The following is an 18859-nucleotide window of genomic DNA, read 5'->3' as shown; positions in this document are numbered from 1 at the left end:
GTGGCGTGCAGGGCTGTCTGCTGGGCGAGATACAAAGAGCATTGAAGAATAAAGCCCCTGCATTTACCTGGGTCACCCTCATACCTCTCTGGGCGCGCGAGGTGTGGGTTGGAGCTCGCAGTGTGCGGCTGGTCCAGCGGGAGAGGCGGCGCGGTGAGTGTTGGAGCGGCCGTGGGTGCCGCGATGGATTTCTGCAGGGCTCGTACCGCTGAGACCAATTCCTCCGTGAGCGTGGTCAGGCGGAAAGCTGGTGATGATGGGCGGCCAGCTGAGAGGCTTGGTTGGTGACAGCGGCCGACAGAACAGTTATTGTCGCTGGGTCCTCGTTCGCGAAGTATTCTGTAATGAATCAGACATGTCGGGCAGATCCATTTGCAACAATAATTTTAATGGGCAGACTTCAAGGAAACGTAAAGGTTCTCAACAAAGAGCAACACAAGGCAAAGGTCCAGTCTGATGCCCGGGGAGGGGTTCAACTCAGGTGAGAAGGTCCGGCTCGAGCCGAGATCGGCAGCAGACGACAAAGAGGCGTGAGACAGGCTTGGTTCGGGGCAGGCAGCGAGATATCAGAGTCCAGTAACAGGCACGGGTCGTTAGGCAGGCTGCAGGCAGACAGAGAGGTTAGTAACAGGCTGGGATCGGAACAACAGAGTAACTTAGAGAACGCTCAGACATGCAACATGGGATGAAACAATACTTCGCACTGAACGCTGAGTTAATGGGGCAGATATAGTCTCAGGGCGAGAGCTTAATGCGGGACAGCTGGGAAGCAATCAATGCTTAAGGATCACTGCCGTACTGAAGCAAGAGGCACTTAGTATTCAGGGGAGAGAGAGCGAGAGTGCGTGGAGTTGGCAGTGCTGGGCGCTGTAACAATCAGTACCATGGTGTTACCATCTGATACCATCAGAATGACATGATAAGATGAAAATAGTATACATTGTAGACATAGGTTTATATATATATATATATATATATATATATACATGCATAAATATGAATATAAATATACATTTTATATTGCACCATACTATACTGTATTGCACTATACTGTACTTTACTGAACAGTGTCTTTTAGATGCTTTGTGTATGACAGTATGCTCTCAGCATCTGGTTGAAAAAAAAGTAGCTTTAATGTGGCAAGTTACCTTTGGCACATAGCTTCTAGTGCAACTTTTTACTTTCTATGAAGTGAAGCATTTAGCTTAGCTTAACAAACTGCTGTTGAGTAGTTGGTAGCTTTGTTAGCTACATTTGTTGAGTAGCTTGCCCAACACTGATTGTTGTACTACTTGTTGGTTGGCCTAATATACTGTTCACAACTGTGCATTTTTCTTTCACTATTTCACAGCTCTGTGGACATAACAATATTTTGTGAAGACCTGACAGAATTTAAATTGTGTGCATTTTGTATCAACTCAGATGAGTGTGCCCATGGTCATGGAAAACCTGGAAATATTCATCATTGATCTTAAATGTAAAATAATCTATAATGAATATAATTGTTTGTAATTATGGTCACTGCTAAACTTCAGATATTACAATAGAGAAATTTTTTTGTGAAGAAAAAAGAAAACTGTACTAAGCCATAATCGATAGTAATGTCTGATCTGTGAGCGAATCATTCTATTGAGATTTTGTGGAACTTTCACTTTGTTTGTGTCCTTGCCTGATTCTCTGAAATCTCTGGAATGATGAGTTCCTAGGGTGGTTAGCTCTACTACCATTGCCATTATTGGTGAATTTCAATTTGAATCTCTACTGTGTTGTCATTACTGGAGTGATTGGGTGTGAGGCTCCCAGTGTGTCAATGGGCAGGTTGGCAGGCCAACCAGGGATGTAGAGAGAATGGCCAATTGTTGTAATGGCATGTCATAACAGGCTATTGGCAGACTGAGAAGCATTTGGATATTGTCTGAGTGGAACAGGATGAAAAGATGAATCAGAGTGCATTTGGTATTATTATTGGTATTGGTTGATTTGGTAACAAGCCTCAAATCACATCCAGGAACACAATGTTAACAGGCCTTTAATATGACTTGCCACCAGTGTTTGTTTGTTTTTAATGCCATGCCAGCTTCTATTGCTATTTCCATGTTGAGAAATGTGTGAGGAACTCTATATAATGTTTTTTTTAAATCTTAATTTTTATAAAAATTTCATTAGGTTTGGCTTTGCTAAAAAAATCCAGTGTTTTCTGGTTATGGGGTTAAGGCCAGTACAGCATAATAAAACATATTTCAAGGATAATAGATTCTGGCAGAAGGTACATGTTGGTGAATGTTCTCCTAATATTAAAAATTGTATGTCATCCTGGAGTGACATATTCGACAGCGTGTGTAGATGATCTGGTCCCAGCAATTTGAAAACCTGAGAGAAGCTTCTTTTGCCAACAATAGGGCTGATTTCATGGAGTTTGTTCATGGTGTATTGATCCCACTCTGTTTGACATATGTTGTTAATATACAAATGTATTATGGGTTTTAAGTCAGTTTTTTTTTTTTTTTTTTGGTGGTTGATCACAAATGCAGATGATACATGGTCCTCAGATTTTGATCCATCTGCATATATATATAGGGGTGTATGATGGAAATATTTCTCTAATGTAGAGGTGTTGTTATTTAGTCATTTGTGTGGGTTTCAGATTCTTTGTTTCTTGTTAGGTCTAAAATTAGTATTTGTATTTTTTTTTTAAGTTCCAGGGGGGATTTTACAGAAGTTTATCTGTTCCAGTGTGCTCAGATCTACTTTGAGATTGTGTAATTGTGGTTTGATCCATAGTCCAAAAGGTCTGATATGTCTTGTTTTTTGTTCTTATAGGCTTGAAGAGGGGGTTGAGAAAACAGGATGGTAAGCTTGGTTTTCTTTGTTGGACTTGTGGGGCTCGTTTGAGGCGTCTTTTCTGCAGAGAAAGTTAATTTGCTTCTACATACAAACTTTGCGTTGGTGATGTTCTAAAGGCCCCTAATGCCAGACGTTTGCTTTGATGATGTACTGCGTCCAAGAGTCAGATATATACAATTTCCTGGCTGATCCATACCCTATACATTTTTTCACCATAATTCAGGCATGACTGAATTAGTGTTCTGTAGAGATTTAAAATAACTGAGCTTTCTGCACCCCATTTTGTTTTAGCTAGAACCTTTCAAATGTTCATGGTTTTAAGACATTTATCTTTTAAAATTTTTATGTGAGGGATAAAACTCAGTTTAATATCAAGAGTTATTCCAAGGAATTTGGTTTCCTTAACAACTCTGTGTTCACCATCCATGAATATCTCTTGTTAAAGATGGAGAGAGCGTAGCTGGCAAAAATGCATACAAACAGTTTTAGTCTTTGAAAACTTAAAGCCATTTGATACTGACCAGAACAGCATTCTGTTAATTGTCTGCTGGATTTTCTATTCAATGTTATTTAGGGATTTGCCTCTGTAGCAAATACCAATGTCTTCCACGTAAAGACTGCAATGGATATCCGACCCATGGCTTTTACGATGCCACTGATTTTGATAATAAAAAGGGTAACTGATAAAATGCTTCCTTTTGGTACTCCTAGTTCTTGTTTATGTGGGTCAGATAGGTGCCACCAGTGTGAGGGAATCTATAAGCATTTTAAACACAGTATATAACTATCTAACAATATACTGTTTGTAGAATTTAATGAGAACCACATTTTGTGTGTGTGTGTGTGTGTGTGTGTGTGTGTGTGTGTGTGTGTGTGTGTGTGTGTGTGTGCGTATTTATCACTTTGTGGGGACCAAATGTCCCCATAAGGATAGTAAATCCTGAAATGTTTTACCTTGTGGGGACATTTTGTCTGTCCCCATGAGGAAAACAGCTTATAAATCATACTAAATTATGTTTTTTGAAAATGTAAAAATGCGGAAAGTTTTCTGTGAGGGTTAGGTTTAGGGGTAGGGTTAGGGTTAGGGAATATAATATATAGTTTGTTAAGTATAAAAACCATTATGCCTATGGAAAGTCCCCATAAAACATGGAAATACAACGTGTGTGTGTGTGTGTGTGTGTGTGTGTGTGTGTGTGTGTGTGTGTGTGTGTGTGTGTGTGTGTGTGTGTGTGTGTGTGTGTGTGTGTGTGTGCATGTTTATATGGTTTCCGAGGACAATTTTTTAGTTTACAAACTGGTAATTACATGGGTTTTATGTTATAAATGTGGTTTATGAGGACATTTCTAGTGTCCCCATAATTTAAATAGCTTAAAAAAACATATTAAATGATGTTTTATTGAAAATGTAAAAATGCATAAAGTTTTTTGTGAGGGTTTGGTTCAGGGGTTGTGTTAGAATAGAATCTACAGTTTGTGCAGTTTAAATAAATTATTATGTCTATGGAAATTCCCCATAAAACATGGAAACACAATGTGTGTGTGTGTGTGTGTGTGTGTGTGTGTGTGTGTGTGTGTGTGTGTGTGTGTGTGTGTGTGTGTGTGTGAATATCAATGAGAGTTTTTAATTAATCTCAATTAGGCTGACATCATTTAACAATAAAATGTACTCCCAAATACAAAAAATAGAATACACCCTAATATATCCAGCAAGAATAGCGGCGTTATATAAAATATTTCCCTATATTATTCCTGTTTATCAGACAATTGCCATCACATGGATTCAGAAGACTTGGCACACAGAGGACAAGCCAAATAGATTGTTTTATATGATTTTATTTTTATGATTTATATATTTTATGATATTTATCATTTCCTGGAATTTTGCAGCCCTCGTTCACTTTCATTGTATGGAAGGTTGGCCAGGATATTCTTCAAAAATTCACCTTTTGTGTGAAAGTCATACTTGTTTGAAATTTGAAGAGGGTAAGTAAATAATGGCCCTTTAAGTACAGAATGATAAACATTATGCAGACTAATCGTTGTAAAACATGAATAGCCATCAAGATCCTCTGTTCTGCATAGTTATTTACAATGCTATTCATTATTCCTTTGTTCTGTCTTTTGTTCTGTCAGGGGTATTGAATCTGAAGAGCTTTAGCATGCAGTACAGTATTTTTAGATTTGTTTCTTCAGGATTGCATTTACAGAAAGTTCATCAAATCCAATGCAGGCCAAGTATATGGGAAATATCAGTTGCTCACACCAAGGGATTTTCTAACAGTGTAGAAAATGATAATAATAAATGATAAAGTGATAATAAATATAAAACAATATATAAAATAGGGAAAATACAGCAAGGTTAAAAGGCCTTTTTTATGTAGAGGAATCTTGTGTAGGCAGGATCATGCTTAGGCTCCTACTCAAAGGTTCCAGCACTTTTATATCTGAGCCTGTAGACTTGTGGATGATTTATTTTGTACTTTGATCAATAAGCAATCTTTGGCTTTTTCAAAATATACCAGCTGTTACTGTGATTGATTTGGATTGAGGGAACATGTGCAGGGTTTTTGGGGTCTGATTAAATATTGACAGGTGCTTGTGTGGTTGTTTGCTTGGACTGGAGGGTTTAAAGGAGCATCCCAGGCTCTATAGGGAATAAGTTGGATAAGGGAATGATGTTGAATATGTATTTTACACAGTGTAGAGAGGATGTCTTTCATGGATACAACCAGGACAGGCCTCCTCCCAGTCACTTGGTCTAACATTTTGTGTGACAGTTTTAAATATATTACATTTATATATTTAGAAAGTATGTATACCATTCTGGTGGTACAATCTACACATAAACCTGCCCCTAAACACCATGAAATACAAAACAAACTCTGGTTTGTCATGCTTTGTATGCTGGTCAGACGGTTTCCTCCTGCCTAATCTGGCTATGAGACCAGATATTACCATACAGCAGATGGCTGCAACCAAAACAAAAAAAATATTGATTTTCATTGAGCCTTTATTATGCTTAATTTAGTTTTTTCTTAATTGCTATAACACATTTCTTGAAACCTTTGCCCATTTCCTCACAACTTTAAACATAAAACCAAATCTTAAAACTACATTCACAAAATCCCTGACTCTTCTGGCAAAATCAAACAATCACCTCAAAACCATTTAGTCTGTGCTCAAAATCAAACAATGCTTTCAGATCATACACACAGCAAGTCAATATATAAACACTACAGAGCATTTATCAGACACTACATCAAAAAATGGAGAACACAGCATCCAGGGCACATTGTTACAGAAATAAAAGGTTTATTTTATATAGTAAGTGCTTTTTGCAATTACAGTATTTTCCGATTGCTAACACACACTTTTGCAAAATAGGCTGGTTTAATCAAAATACTTAACACAATTCACAAAACCACTCACCCCAACTGCAAAATACCTCATATATCCTGCAAAATGAAGCACTGCAACCAAAACTACATATAGCATTATCAAAATCAAACGTTTGCACGAAATGGCACACACTTCATTCATATTACCAGATTTTTGTCTAACCAACTACACACTGTTGGGCATAATGAAAAGCACTCTCATCTTCAGTATGCTTTGCCATAATACTAAAATAGTTCAAATTGTAGAAAATTCTTCAGATTGCTCACATGCACAGAAATATTTGCAGATACACACACATGCTGTTGAAACATTTTATTTAAATGATTCACCAAACAAGTCAGTGCAACATATGCACAACAGATATATTTACATTGGACTGAACAACTATATGCTCACAAAAAACAGTAAACTGAAAAAGTATGTATATGGTAAAATAAAATATATAGAAAAAAAAGAGGCAAGAAAAATAATTAGACAGCACCTTGCCGCACAGCTGGGTCTGGCCACAATGCCTCATCCACATCACAGGCAATATCTTCCCTTGCCAGACATCGAGGGAAGAAGCACCTTGAGTGCCTTATCCATCCCTGAATCGCACTCACACCTATCTCATCACATGCCTCTTCCGTAGCCTGCACAAGAGGCATGCGCACAAAGGGCTGCCGATCATATACCTTCCACCGCCATGCCGAAAAGGACTCTTCTATGGGGTTCAAAAATGGTGAGTATGGTGGGAGGTATTGCACGAGAAATGGTGGGTGGTCAGCAAACCAGTTTTGGACTGGGGTTGCACGATGAAAGCTCACGTTGTCCCATACTACAACGTATCGGTTTCTTGGATGGTCTGCATCATTCATATGCTCTGGTGGTATGAGAATGTTCTGGAGTCTGTCCAGAAATGTGAGAATATGGGCTGTGTTGTATGGTGCAAGGTTGGCATGATGGTGGAGGACACCACGCGTATTGGAGATGGCAGCGCACATTGTGATGTTCCCACCACGTTGACCAGGAACATCTATAATGGCTCTGTGGCCAATGATGTTTCTCCGCCTTCTTCTGGTCTTTGCTAGGTTGAACCCAGCCTCATCTATAAAGATGAACTCATGTGGGATTGCATGAGCATCCATTTCCAGTACTCTCTGAAAACAAAGAACAAAAATCTGTCAATTTGATGTTATCCAGTACACTGGGAAACAATGTTGCGTGTAGTGTACTGCAGTCAATATTGTACTTACATCCACATATACTTCCTGATTGAAGTGCTAACAATTAACCTTTGAGGGGTTTGACCAAGTGGCACATGTATTGGCCAATTAGCTCATGTAGTGTAAATTTGAATGGCAGTGTTTTGAAATGGCAAACATGTGACTTTATGTCAGATTGTTGTGTCTTATGCAGAGAACTGTGTGCAGTGCATGTAAAAGTGCCATTTTGAATTGCAAAATGTGTGTAAAGCAGAAAATGTGTTTACATTTTGGATACTTGATAAGAGGTTTTGCTCTCTGTGTGTCAGTTTAAATAATTGTGCTGTGCATTTCATTTTAGTGTTTTAGCAATTGGAAAAACTGTAATGTAAAAAAAAGTATAGTAATCGCAACTTGCAGTAGTTCAGTTAATATATTGTATTTCAGAATAATTCAGAAAAACTGTAATAAAGTATTGAATGTCTGTATATTCAGCACTTGCATACTGTAAAAATACAGCAGTCTAAATGCAAAATCCCAAAGAACAATGAACAACACAATCCAATCAAAATGAACAACACATTACAGTACACTTAAACATGTTGTGCAACTGCAAAATCAAAGTCAAAGAGAGATTCATTCTGCCTCAGCATCACGTTTTCACATCATTAGAAACAAGTGTGAACAATTTTGAGTCATTGTGTGTAAAACTGTTGCCTATGTTTTCCATTTTGCAACACAGTGTGAATTGTGTTTTAGTGAGTGAGAATGTGTTTAGAGTTATGCAAGTTATTGATTCAACAAATTGGTTTAGGCCACTGAGCATTTGGTTCAGAGACTGGGTTTAGTGTTTTAGCAATTCATAAAATGTACTTTGTGCTAATATTATATACTACTATTTATTTACTGTATTTACTTTGAAAAAATGCATTCTTGTTGATTTGCACAGCATGGCTACAAGAATGCTTTGTGGGATTGTATACCTGGATTCACATTTTGATTCTGATTCTGACTGAGAGCAAAAGGAGTCAAAATGTTGCCTGAGCCAAGATAAGCAGGCATATGTCGGTGAGAGTTTTTCCTCACAGCTCTCAGCACAACCTCTACCTCATCATCCCCTCAGAGCCTGGCAAAAACTGCTCCCTCTGCTCTGCTAATAAATAGGATCATGGCTGCTGGCAACATAGTGATGAACAGCATATGAGAGGGAGCGAGAGAGAGAGAGAGAAAAATGTGTCCCCACAATGATAGTAAAACCTGAGATGGTGCCCAGCCAGCGGTCTCCAAGAGGGAAAAAAAAAATTTTTTATTACATTTTTTTATGTAAAAATACAAAAAGATTTCTTTGAGGTTTAGGGGTATGGCTAGGGGATAGAAATCATCTTTAGATTTGTATAAAATCCATAAAATGCATTTAAGTCTATGGAGAGTCCCCACAATTATGTTTATGTGGTTTACGAGGACAATTTTTTAGGTTACAACCTGGTCGACATTGTGTCGAATGAAGTGACACAAGGGTCCCGTCCAAAAACGGCACCCACAGACCGTGTTATGTGAACTGTCGAGACAGGTGCAAGCAGGCTACTGCGTGCTAGAGGCAACTGTGTCGGCTGCATGTAGCCCTCCCAAACACCCCCAGAAGAGATGTCATATACAGACCTTAGGTTCCCCGCACCCCAGAGGGGAGAAATAGGTGCTACATGACTAGCATGGGAGGAAGCCCGGCAGCCATGCCTTTTCTTTCACTATGTAAAAGGATGTAATGCTATGAAAATGCGCCGGGGAAGGCGGTCTTTCCCGGTCCTATTCTTTGCGGAGGCAACATCCTGCCCAATCTAGGGGGAGATAACGTGGAAAATACACCACGAGGGTTGTGAAGTCATAGTGGCGCGGTGGTAGGTCCAGCCTAATGAGGGGGGAGATCTACAAGCACGGCGACCAGGGCATCGGGGCTGCCCAAGGGAAATGTGGGTTCGCCGACAGGGGGACCGTAACATGGAAAATACATCATGGGAGTTTGTCTGAGAAGGGAACAAAGACCGTGGAGCCTGACCCCATCACACAGAACCTATGTCTCGTAGTGGGTCTGGATGCGAATTGCTCCACTGAATTCGCAGGCCAGAAGGCTAGGGAGGAGAACATCCAGGGAGTGACGCTTAGTGGCTAACCTGGGATAGAAGGTGCACTGGATCAACTTGGTGAAGGGCGCTCTGTGCAAGAGGAAACACCCGGTAAGTTGTGCTGCGTTACCGAGTTCTACCAGCTCGGATCTGACAAAACACAGGTCGAGACTGACTCAACCCTGAGATTGTAAAATCTGGTGAAGGCACTGGGTGTTGCCCAGCCCGCTGCTCTGCAGATGTCTGCTAGGGAGGTGCTGTTGGCCAGTGCCCATGAGGATGCCATACTTCTTGTTGAGTGTGCTCGAACCCGCAAGGGGGCGGGCACGGCCTGGGTCTGGTAAGCCAGTGAGATGGCGCCAATGACCCAGTGGGCTAGCCTCTGCTCGGAGACGTCGTTCCCTTTCCGCCGTCCGCCAAAGCAGACAAAGAGCTGCTCAGAACATCTAAAGCTCTGCGTGCAGTCCAAATAGATACGCAAAGCACATACCACAGAAACGAAAGGGCTGGGTCTGCCTCCTCCCGGGCAGCGCTTGCAGGTTCATGACCTGATCCTTGAAGGAGGTCTTAGGAACCTGGGGCACGTAGCCCAGTCGCGGCCTCAGGATAACGTGAGAATGTGCCGGACCGATCTTCAGGCAGGTGTCGCTGACAGAGAACGCTTGCTGGTTCAACTGAATCAAGCTGCTCGAAGGAGGGACTCTGAAGGCCCCTGAGGACCACTGAGAGATCCAAGGAGGGGAACAGGCTAGGCCGGGGAGGGTTCAGTCTCCGGGCACCTTTCAGGAACCTGATAATCAAGTCGTGCTTCCATAGGGACATGCCATCTACTGTGTCGTGGTGGGCCGCAATAGTAGCTACATACACCTTCAAGGTGGAGGGGGACAGCCTCCCCTCCAGCCTCTCCTGCAGGAATAAAAGCACTGACCGAACTGCGCATCTCTGCGGGTCTTCAACTCGGTCTTTAGGGAGTGAAGTTGCCAGGTGGAGGGAGCTCTGGCTTGGTTGATCGTGTCTACAACTGCAGGTGGTAGATCCACTAGATTGTCCGCGTCCCATCCAGGGGCCAGACGTGGACATTTCCAGAGGTCTGGGCATGGGTGCCAGAGGGTGCCCCGTCCCTGAGAAAGAAGGTCCTTCCTCAGGGGAATTTTCCAGGGAGGTGCTGTCATGATGAGCGTAAGATCTGAGAACCAGGTCCGGGTGGGCCAGTAAGGAGCCACCAAGGTGACCTGTTCCTCGTCCTCCCTGATCTTGCACAGCACCAGTGCAAGGAGGCTCACTGGAGGAAATGCGTACTTGCACAGCCGGATGGTCCTGGCAAACCAGCACAACGGGTTGGGCAGCGAATGCCGCGCATCCAAACTCCACATGAGGGGCACTAACGGGATGATTGCTTTTGACATACCGAGTGGGGCTTCGCGGCAGGGGGGGAGCAGGTAATAGCACGTCGGGAGGCAGAAGAGCGTCCCAAGCCTTGGGTGCTGAGAAAAGACTCAAAGCACTTACCTTGCTTTGCGCACCTGGCAGGGGCGGGTTAGAGACTGAGGAAGAGGTCCTAGAGATGCGTTTTCAGAACTCGTCAGTGCTGGCTGATCTGCTCATCATGCACTTCTGAGAAGAAAGGAACCGGAGGTGTGGGGCGTAGGTTTTCAGTCCAGCCTCGTGCTCACGGCGGCCCGGGAAAGCTGTCGAAGCGCCCAGGTGCGTGGACTGCACAGCGTGCAGAGAGAGAGAGAACGGAAACGGGATGTAGATCCAACAGCAGTGCTTCTTGCCAACAGAGCTGAGTGGAACAGTGGTAAACTCGGCTTTGCTGTTATACAACCGTTCGGCTCAGAAGAAAAAATTCTGACTGACAGACGCTGCCCCGCTTCCCTTTACAGCCGTATGTCCAGGGCGGGGCATGCAAATTCTGGTTGCCAATTTGACATTGGCCTTTTCTCAAGTTCAGAGGTACGTTTGGTGTCCCAAGAAGACACCTTGTGTCTCTTCATTCGACACAACGTGAAGTGAGTGACAGAAGAGGAACGGCAGATACGTGTTAGTTATTCTGCTTAAGGTCTGTAGTTTTTGTAGATTATTTTCATTTATTGAAAAAAATAAAAAATAATTCTTGGTATAAAATTTTGCCATACAATAGTAAATTGAGCATAATTAATATATTTGTTAACACTTAACCGTGAGGTTTACACATTGCCTGTAGCAGTTAAAGAAAACTATCAATGAAAAATAATGTTACAGCATTTATTATTATTGGTTAATGTTAATTTCAACATATACTAACATATGTGTATGTATATATATATATATATATATATATATATATATATATATATATATATATATATATATATATATACACTCACCTAAAGGATTATTAGGAACACCATACTAATACTGTGTTTGACCCCCTTATGCATTCAGATCTGCCTTAATTCTACGTGGCATTGATTCAACAAGGTGCTGAAAGCCTCTTTTTCCTATTTGTAGTGGAGATGAACAGGTGTTCCTAATAATCCTTTAGGTGAGTGTATATACACTCACCTAAAGGATTATTAGGAACACCTGTTCAATTTCTCATTAATGCAATTATCTAATCAACCAATCACATGGCAGTTGCTTCAATGCATTTAGGGGTGTGGTCCTGGTCAAGACAATCTCCTGAACTCCAAACTGAATGTCAGAATGGGAAAGAAAGGTGATTTAAGCAATTTTGAGCGTGGCATGGTTGTTGGTGCCAGATGGTGCCAGACGGGCCGGTCTGAGTATTTCACAATCTGCTCAGTTACTGGGATTTTCACGCACAACCATTTCTAGGGTTTACAAAGAATGGTGAGAAAAGGGAAAAACATCCAGTATGCGGCAGTCCTGTGGGCGAAAATGCCTTGTTGATGTTAGAGGTCAGAGGAGAATGGGCCGACTGATTCAAGCTGAAAGAAGAGCAACTTAGCCTGAAATAACCACTCGTTACAACCGAGGTGTGCAGCAAAGCATTTGTGAAGCCACAACACGCACAACCTTGAGGCGGATGAGCTACAACAGCAGAAGACCCCACCGGGTACCACTCATCTCCACTACAAATAGGAAAAAGAGGCTACAAGTTGCAAGAGCTCACCAAAATTGGACAGTTGAAGACTGGAAAAATGTTGCCTGGTCTGATGAGTCTCGATTTCTGTTGAGACATTCAGATGGTGGAGTCAGAATTTGGTATAAACAGAATGAGAACATGGATCCATCATGCCTTGTTACCACTGTGCAGGCTGGTGGTGGTGGTGTAATGGTGTGGGGGATGTTTTCTTGGCACACTTTAGGCCCCTTAGTGCCAATTGGGCATCATTTAAATGCCACGGCCTACCTGAGCATTGTTTCTGACCATGTCCATCCCTTTATGGCCACCATGTACCCATCCTCTGATGGCTACTTCCAGCAGGATAATGCACCATGTCACAAAGCTCGAATCATTTCAAACTGGTTTCTTGAACATGACAATGAGTTCACTGTATTAAAATGGCCCCCACAGTCACCAGATCTCAACCCAATAGAGCATCTTTGGGATGTGGTGGAACGGGAGCTTCGTGCCCTGGATGTGCATCCCACAAATCTCCATCAACTGCAAGATGCTATATTATCAATATGGGCCAACATTTCTAAAGAATGCTTTCAGCACCTTGTTGAATCAATGCCACGTAGAATTAAGGCAGTTCTGAAGGCGAAAGGGGGTCAAACACAGTATTAGTATGGTGTTCCTAATAATCCTTTAGGTGAGTATATATATATATATATATATATATATATATATATATATATATGGTGTAATTCAAATTGCATTTGAACAGCGGTGAAACACTTTCTTGTGATGTGTTACATTTATACGAGCAGACAGAGAAGTAAGTTTGGAGCAGAAGAAATAGAAATAAACCTTGTTTTAATTGTCACCTTTGATATTAGGGCAAAAATCGTATTCTTCATAATAATTTTTTTATTGTTTTCCTGTAAAAATATCAAAAAATCGTTAAAACATGTTCAATTTGATTTATATTGTTTTAAAAACAACACTGCATAAGATATTTAGGTTTTTCAGAGAATGTATTTTTAACATGTATATTTAGTCTTAAAGTACTGGCAGAGATTATACAGTCAAAACAAGTGAAACAAAATCTACCAGAGCTGAAGAAATAATTCAAAGTATTTATAATATGTTACTGACCTTGAGCAATCTAACGGAATACATTACAAATGACATTTTACAACATGTATTCTGTAACCTGTATTCGAATACATTTCAAAAATAACCCTTCCCCTGTATATTATATATAAGTGTGACTAGGATGTGAGTGTGCGTGCCTGGCCCCAAATCGGGCTAATCAGCCTAGGAGAGGGATAAAGACGAGCCGGATGCAGCAGTTAAAGAGAGAAAGGGACACACACAGCGGCCTTTTAATATATTAAAAGTAAGATATGAGCATTAGTTAATGCATCATGAACTAACCTTAACAAAACTTGAACAATAGTAGATTTGTAAATTAGCATTTATTCATTGTTTACTAATGCTAATATAGAACCTGTCAATGTGTCACAGGTTGGCTTTATCTTTTATTAACTTATCATTAAATTATATATTGTTAGTAGTAAGCCAACAAACAGTACTCTTCATTACAACATGTCTCAAATTCTCCCACATTCTGGGTGGCCTTCCCACAACATTCATCCAGTATTATGCTGGAGACCAAGTCATCTGGAAATTCAGATTGCAATCCCATTATTTTAACCCACAGCCCACAAACATCACTCACCACCTAAACACATCACATTCCAAACCACTTAACATACGCTTTGTGTTCTTTTCTGGGATCATCATATAGACACGAGAAGCTGGATTGACTTTAGAGATCATACTATGCACATGTTTTTGAGAGGTCTTTAAAGAACACATTATCTGGAAAGAGTCTGGTTCTTCTTGTAGCATGTATCCTGAACCAGTGGTTCTTAAATGGTTGAAATTAAATATGGGTTGCTGGTCCTTTCTGATGGAACAAACTATATAATTGTGCATAATTAGGGAGAGCAACATAAAAAATACATACATTTAAAGGTTTTATAATGGAGGAAAAAATGCTTCCCAAGTCTTTTGTTGTTGACGTCAATGTTTGTGTGTCTTGCTAAAGGAAAACCAGTTGAGAACCAAATAATGTCTCTAATAAATAAACTTGATTTAGCAAAATAATGTCCAAGCAAACACTTGTACGTGTCATATAGCTGACTCGGTGATGCCCATGATATTAAGAGTTTTAAATGTAGTCTGTTCAGTTCAAATATGATAGAAGTGAGAAACACGTAGGAATAATGATGTTCTTGTATAGTGTTGATCACAGATGCCTCTGATAGTCCTCTTAGAAGGTATAAGTTTAGCTCTATTCATTAATAAAAGAATCAAGTTAAACTCTCTCTCTCTCTCTCTCTCTCTGTATTCTGGGAGTGGTTTGGGTGTGTAAGGGTGCTCATGGGTAGAGGATGCATATAGAACTATTGTTTTTATTTTTTTTTTCTGTCTAATAATTTATTTTTCCGTTTTCAATTACACTTTTATAAAACAGTTTTGGTAATGGTCAATTTAGAAAGTGATAAAAACTCTTAGCTTACTTAGTTTTCTTGGAATTTATGTGATAGCAACAGAATGGCATCCCTCCCCATGGGGGGAGCATCACCTGTATTGCTGTAACATTTCCTAAGCTTCTAGAATGAACAAGGCAGTGGCGGGTTTTGTCAAGGAAGAATGTCTGGTTAACCACTTGATATGCTGTGGAATTGTGGTAAATGGAGATTTTGTTTCAGTTTCACCTCATGTTAATCCAACTACTAGAGTAACTGTTTCCAATGTACACCTCCCTTCATTCATAATTATGAGATTGAACGGGGCCTGGCTCGATATGGAAAGCTGGCAATTGAGATAAAAATTGTCCTATTAAGATGCAAAAGCGTGGCCCTGAAACATGTCATGTTGTTTATGTTTTTGAATGACACAGAGCATGATGTGTCATTTAGTGTGGCATGAGGGAAAAGCGTATATGTTTACGCAAATACTGGTAGCATAAAATTATTTGAGTGTGGGTATCTCAGGCATAAGAAGCTGGCATGCCCACACAAAGATACATTTAGAGAGGAGTTTGCCAGGCTTAGTTCTGCAACTGTAACAGTGGAGATTTATAATAATGAGCTGAATTAAATGCTCAGGCCACAGAGGAGAGTAACAATAAAAGTGTTGAATTGATTGAAAGGGTCGCTGATAATCAGAGTGAAGATACTTATCAAAAGTTGAAACCTAGTGAAAATGAAGATGTATCAGGTATCAACAAAAACAGAGTGATGAATGATGATGATGATTATGATGATGATGATGATAAGGTAATTGAAAGGGATAATGTTAAAATGGTTTATGCTAAAAATGTTGAAATGTGTATACATATGTGCTGAAACAGGGATTAGATATGATGATACATTATCTGATATTAGATCACAAGTCATGGAAAATGTATATTCACTGCAAGAGATAAATTATTTTATGGATGTAACCTTTGGCAAAACTGTAGAAGTGAAAGATTTATTTCCAGACACAGATACATTCATGTTGTCAGTGTTGATGTAAAAAACAACAGATAGCTATGAAGCTCTAGGTAGGCAAAAACGGTTCGGACTGAAGAAAATCATATTGATGATAAGGAAAGAGAAGGTACATACTTCAAAAAAATAATCAAATGATTAAATCACACAAGTTGTCTGTCTTACCTGTTCCCTTTACAAAAAGCTTCACTATGATGCTGCGCTTTTGGGAACAATCCTAGTTGTGACCGAGCTGTGAATATGTGTGTATGAACACGTCAATGAACATTGACCGGAATTTATAGCCTCGTCTGAAGTAATCATTAGATGCACCTGTGGCCAGGCTATAAATGGATGCGTCACCAGGTGTCGTCAGATCCTTTTTTTTTCAGAGTGATTCTGTGTGTGTGTTTTACAAACCTGTCAAAACTTTCTTTCCTCTGCTAGGAGTTAGAATTTGTTAGGCAGTGTGCAGTTAACCTTTTCTCCTTTCCTATTCTTTCTAAGAAAATAATAAATATATTTAAAAGAGAGAATTACTGAAAGCCGGGGCAAACGATGCGTGTTCCCCTGTTCTCGCTCTATAGCCGAAGAGGACACGCATCAGTTTTGCTCTGTTTGTTTGGGGGAAGAGCACGCTGTTCTCGCGTTGCAGCGGGGCGGTGTGAGCGATTTGCTTTCTGGCAAAGTGCTTCGCACTCGCCTCGCTCGCTTCCGGAAGTCAACATCCACGCTTATTTTGTGGGGCTCTCGCATGTATTTGTCTGAGGAGCAAGAGACGGGTTTGTCCCTTTCTCTCGCTCTCTCCCCAAACCCAGCTGGTCCTTCACATGATCTTGAAGCGTGTTCCGACACCTCTTCGGTTCATGAGGGGAACCTCGATTCTCTTCCCGCTTCCGAGCTTTCCGTCCACGATAAAAAATCAGCGGAGGAATTGCTCGATGTGGTTATTCGTGCGGTTGCCAGACTCCAGTTGGACTGGCCACGCCAAAAAGAGACTCCAAATTAGGGGATAGAAATGTATTCTAGCAATCTGGGGAAGGGAACGCTTCATCAGTCCCTTCCCTTTTTTGATAACCTCCACGAAGAGCTTTCTCGCTCATGGAAGAACCCCTATTCTTCCCGTGTTCACGTACCCTCGACATCATTATATTCGACTATCGTGGGTGCTGAGGCACGGGGATATTCAGTGATGCCGCCGGTTGAAGAGACACTTGCGGGCTATCTCTCGCCGGGCTCGGCATCGGCACTCAAAAAGCTCTCTCTCCCCTCAAAGCCTTGTAGGACAAAATCCACTTTAGTGGGAAGGGCTTATCAAGCAGCAGGTCAGGCTGGTGCTGCTCTGCACACTATGGCTGTATTACAGGCGTACCAGGCTGACCTGCTGGACGACCTGAGTGTGGGTGCTGTGCTCGACAAACAATCCTCAGATCTTTCTCTCTGCGCGACCAAGCAAACAGCCCGTGCTATTGGCCGGTCTATGGGCTTCATTCCCTTTCTATGTGGTTCAGACCCTGTTTTTTTTTACGCAGCCTGCATCTTGTTGTCGTAGGCTGCTAACAACAGATGCCGCCCTGACGGGCTGGGTAGCGGCCTTAAGTGGTCGTCCAGCTTAAGGGGATAGGAGCTTGGTTGTCACAGTCACTGTCTCGAGTTGATGGCTGTATTTCTTGCCCTGAAATACTTCCTCCTGAGGCTGCAATGTCTTGGTGCGGGTGGGCAATACAGCGGTAGCCTCTCACATAAATCATCAGGGAGATCCACGTTCTTGTCAGCTGTATTTCTGACACGTCGGATTCTCCTTAGGGCCCAGGGTAAGCTCCTGTCACTCAGGGCAGTTATATCCCTGGATGCCCGTATGTGGGAGCAGATTTACTGTCCAGACAGAAAATACCAACGGGGGAGTGAAAACTGCACCCTAAGGTAGTAGTTGGCCAGAGTTGGCCAGCTTCTTACTGATAGCTCTGCACTGGCAGAACAGGGTATGGTTCTTGGAGCTAATTTCTTTCCTCGATGGCTCGCCTTGGGCGATTCCAAACAGGAAGGATCTTTTATCTCAGGCACAGGGGACAGTATTTCATCCCTGCCCCAAATTGTGGAATCTTTCATGCTTGGCCCCTAAGGGTACCAACTGAGAGACACAGGGCTTTCTCCTGAGCTTATCGAGACCATTTTAAATGCGGGCTCCTTCCACTTTGAACAAGTTTGGGTCAGATTGTATAGGGCAGAAGAGGACCTCTTCCCCCTATGAACAGCGCAATGTCTCCTCTACTTCTCCCTGAGTCACCCAGGCCCCTTGGGTCTGGACGTTAAGACACATACATGACCTAGAATGCATCTGTTTCTCTTCTCCCGGGAGTCTTGGCTAATGTTCACCAGCAAGGGTCTTGCCTCTTACTAATGGCGCTGCACTGGCCGAACAGGATATGGTTCTCGTAGTTAATATCTCTCCTCGATGGCTCGCCTTGGACGATTTCGAACAGGGAGAACCTTCTTTCTCAGGCTCAGGGGACATATTCATCCCCGTCCCAAATTGTGAAACCTTTCATGCTTGGCCCCTGTAGGGTACCAACTGAGGTTCACAGGGCTTTCTCCTGAGGTTATCGAAACCATTTCAAGTGCTAGGGCACCCTCCACTTGGAACTGATCTGAGTAGATTTTACAGGGCAGAAAAGGACCTCTTCGCCTCTGTTGATAGTGCAATGTCTC

The 18859-nt window shown here is 41.6% G+C and overlaps 1 protein-coding gene across 5 annotated transcripts in view; it reads left to right on the top strand.

Moving 5' to 3' along the window:
* The window catches only part of LOC127639989 (EGF-like repeat and discoidin I-like domain-containing protein 3), a 325228-nt gene that overhangs the window by 116223 nt on the left and 190146 nt on the right, over positions 1 to 18859 (top strand). For 4 of the 5 annotated variants that reach the window (XM_052122382.1, XM_052122366.1, XM_052122388.1 and 1 more), the window contains one exon: positions 2821 to 2850. The exons of the other annotated variant lie outside the window; for it this stretch is intronic. In XM_052122382.1, the coding sequence (XP_051978342.1) occupies positions 2821 to 2850 (30 nt within the window). The remainder of the gene's footprint in view (positions 1 to 2820; positions 2851 to 18859) is intronic. 5 annotated transcript variants of the gene reach the window in all.

This window comes from Xyrauchen texanus, chromosome 4 (genome assembly GCF_025860055.1).
Source record: "Xyrauchen texanus isolate HMW12.3.18 chromosome 4, RBS_HiC_50CHRs, whole genome shotgun sequence".
Taxonomy (NCBI): Eukaryota; Metazoa; Chordata; class Actinopteri; order Cypriniformes; family Catostomidae; genus Xyrauchen; species Xyrauchen texanus.
Note: the sequence above shows the minus strand (reverse complement) of the source record. Positions and strands in the feature narration are given on the sequence as shown.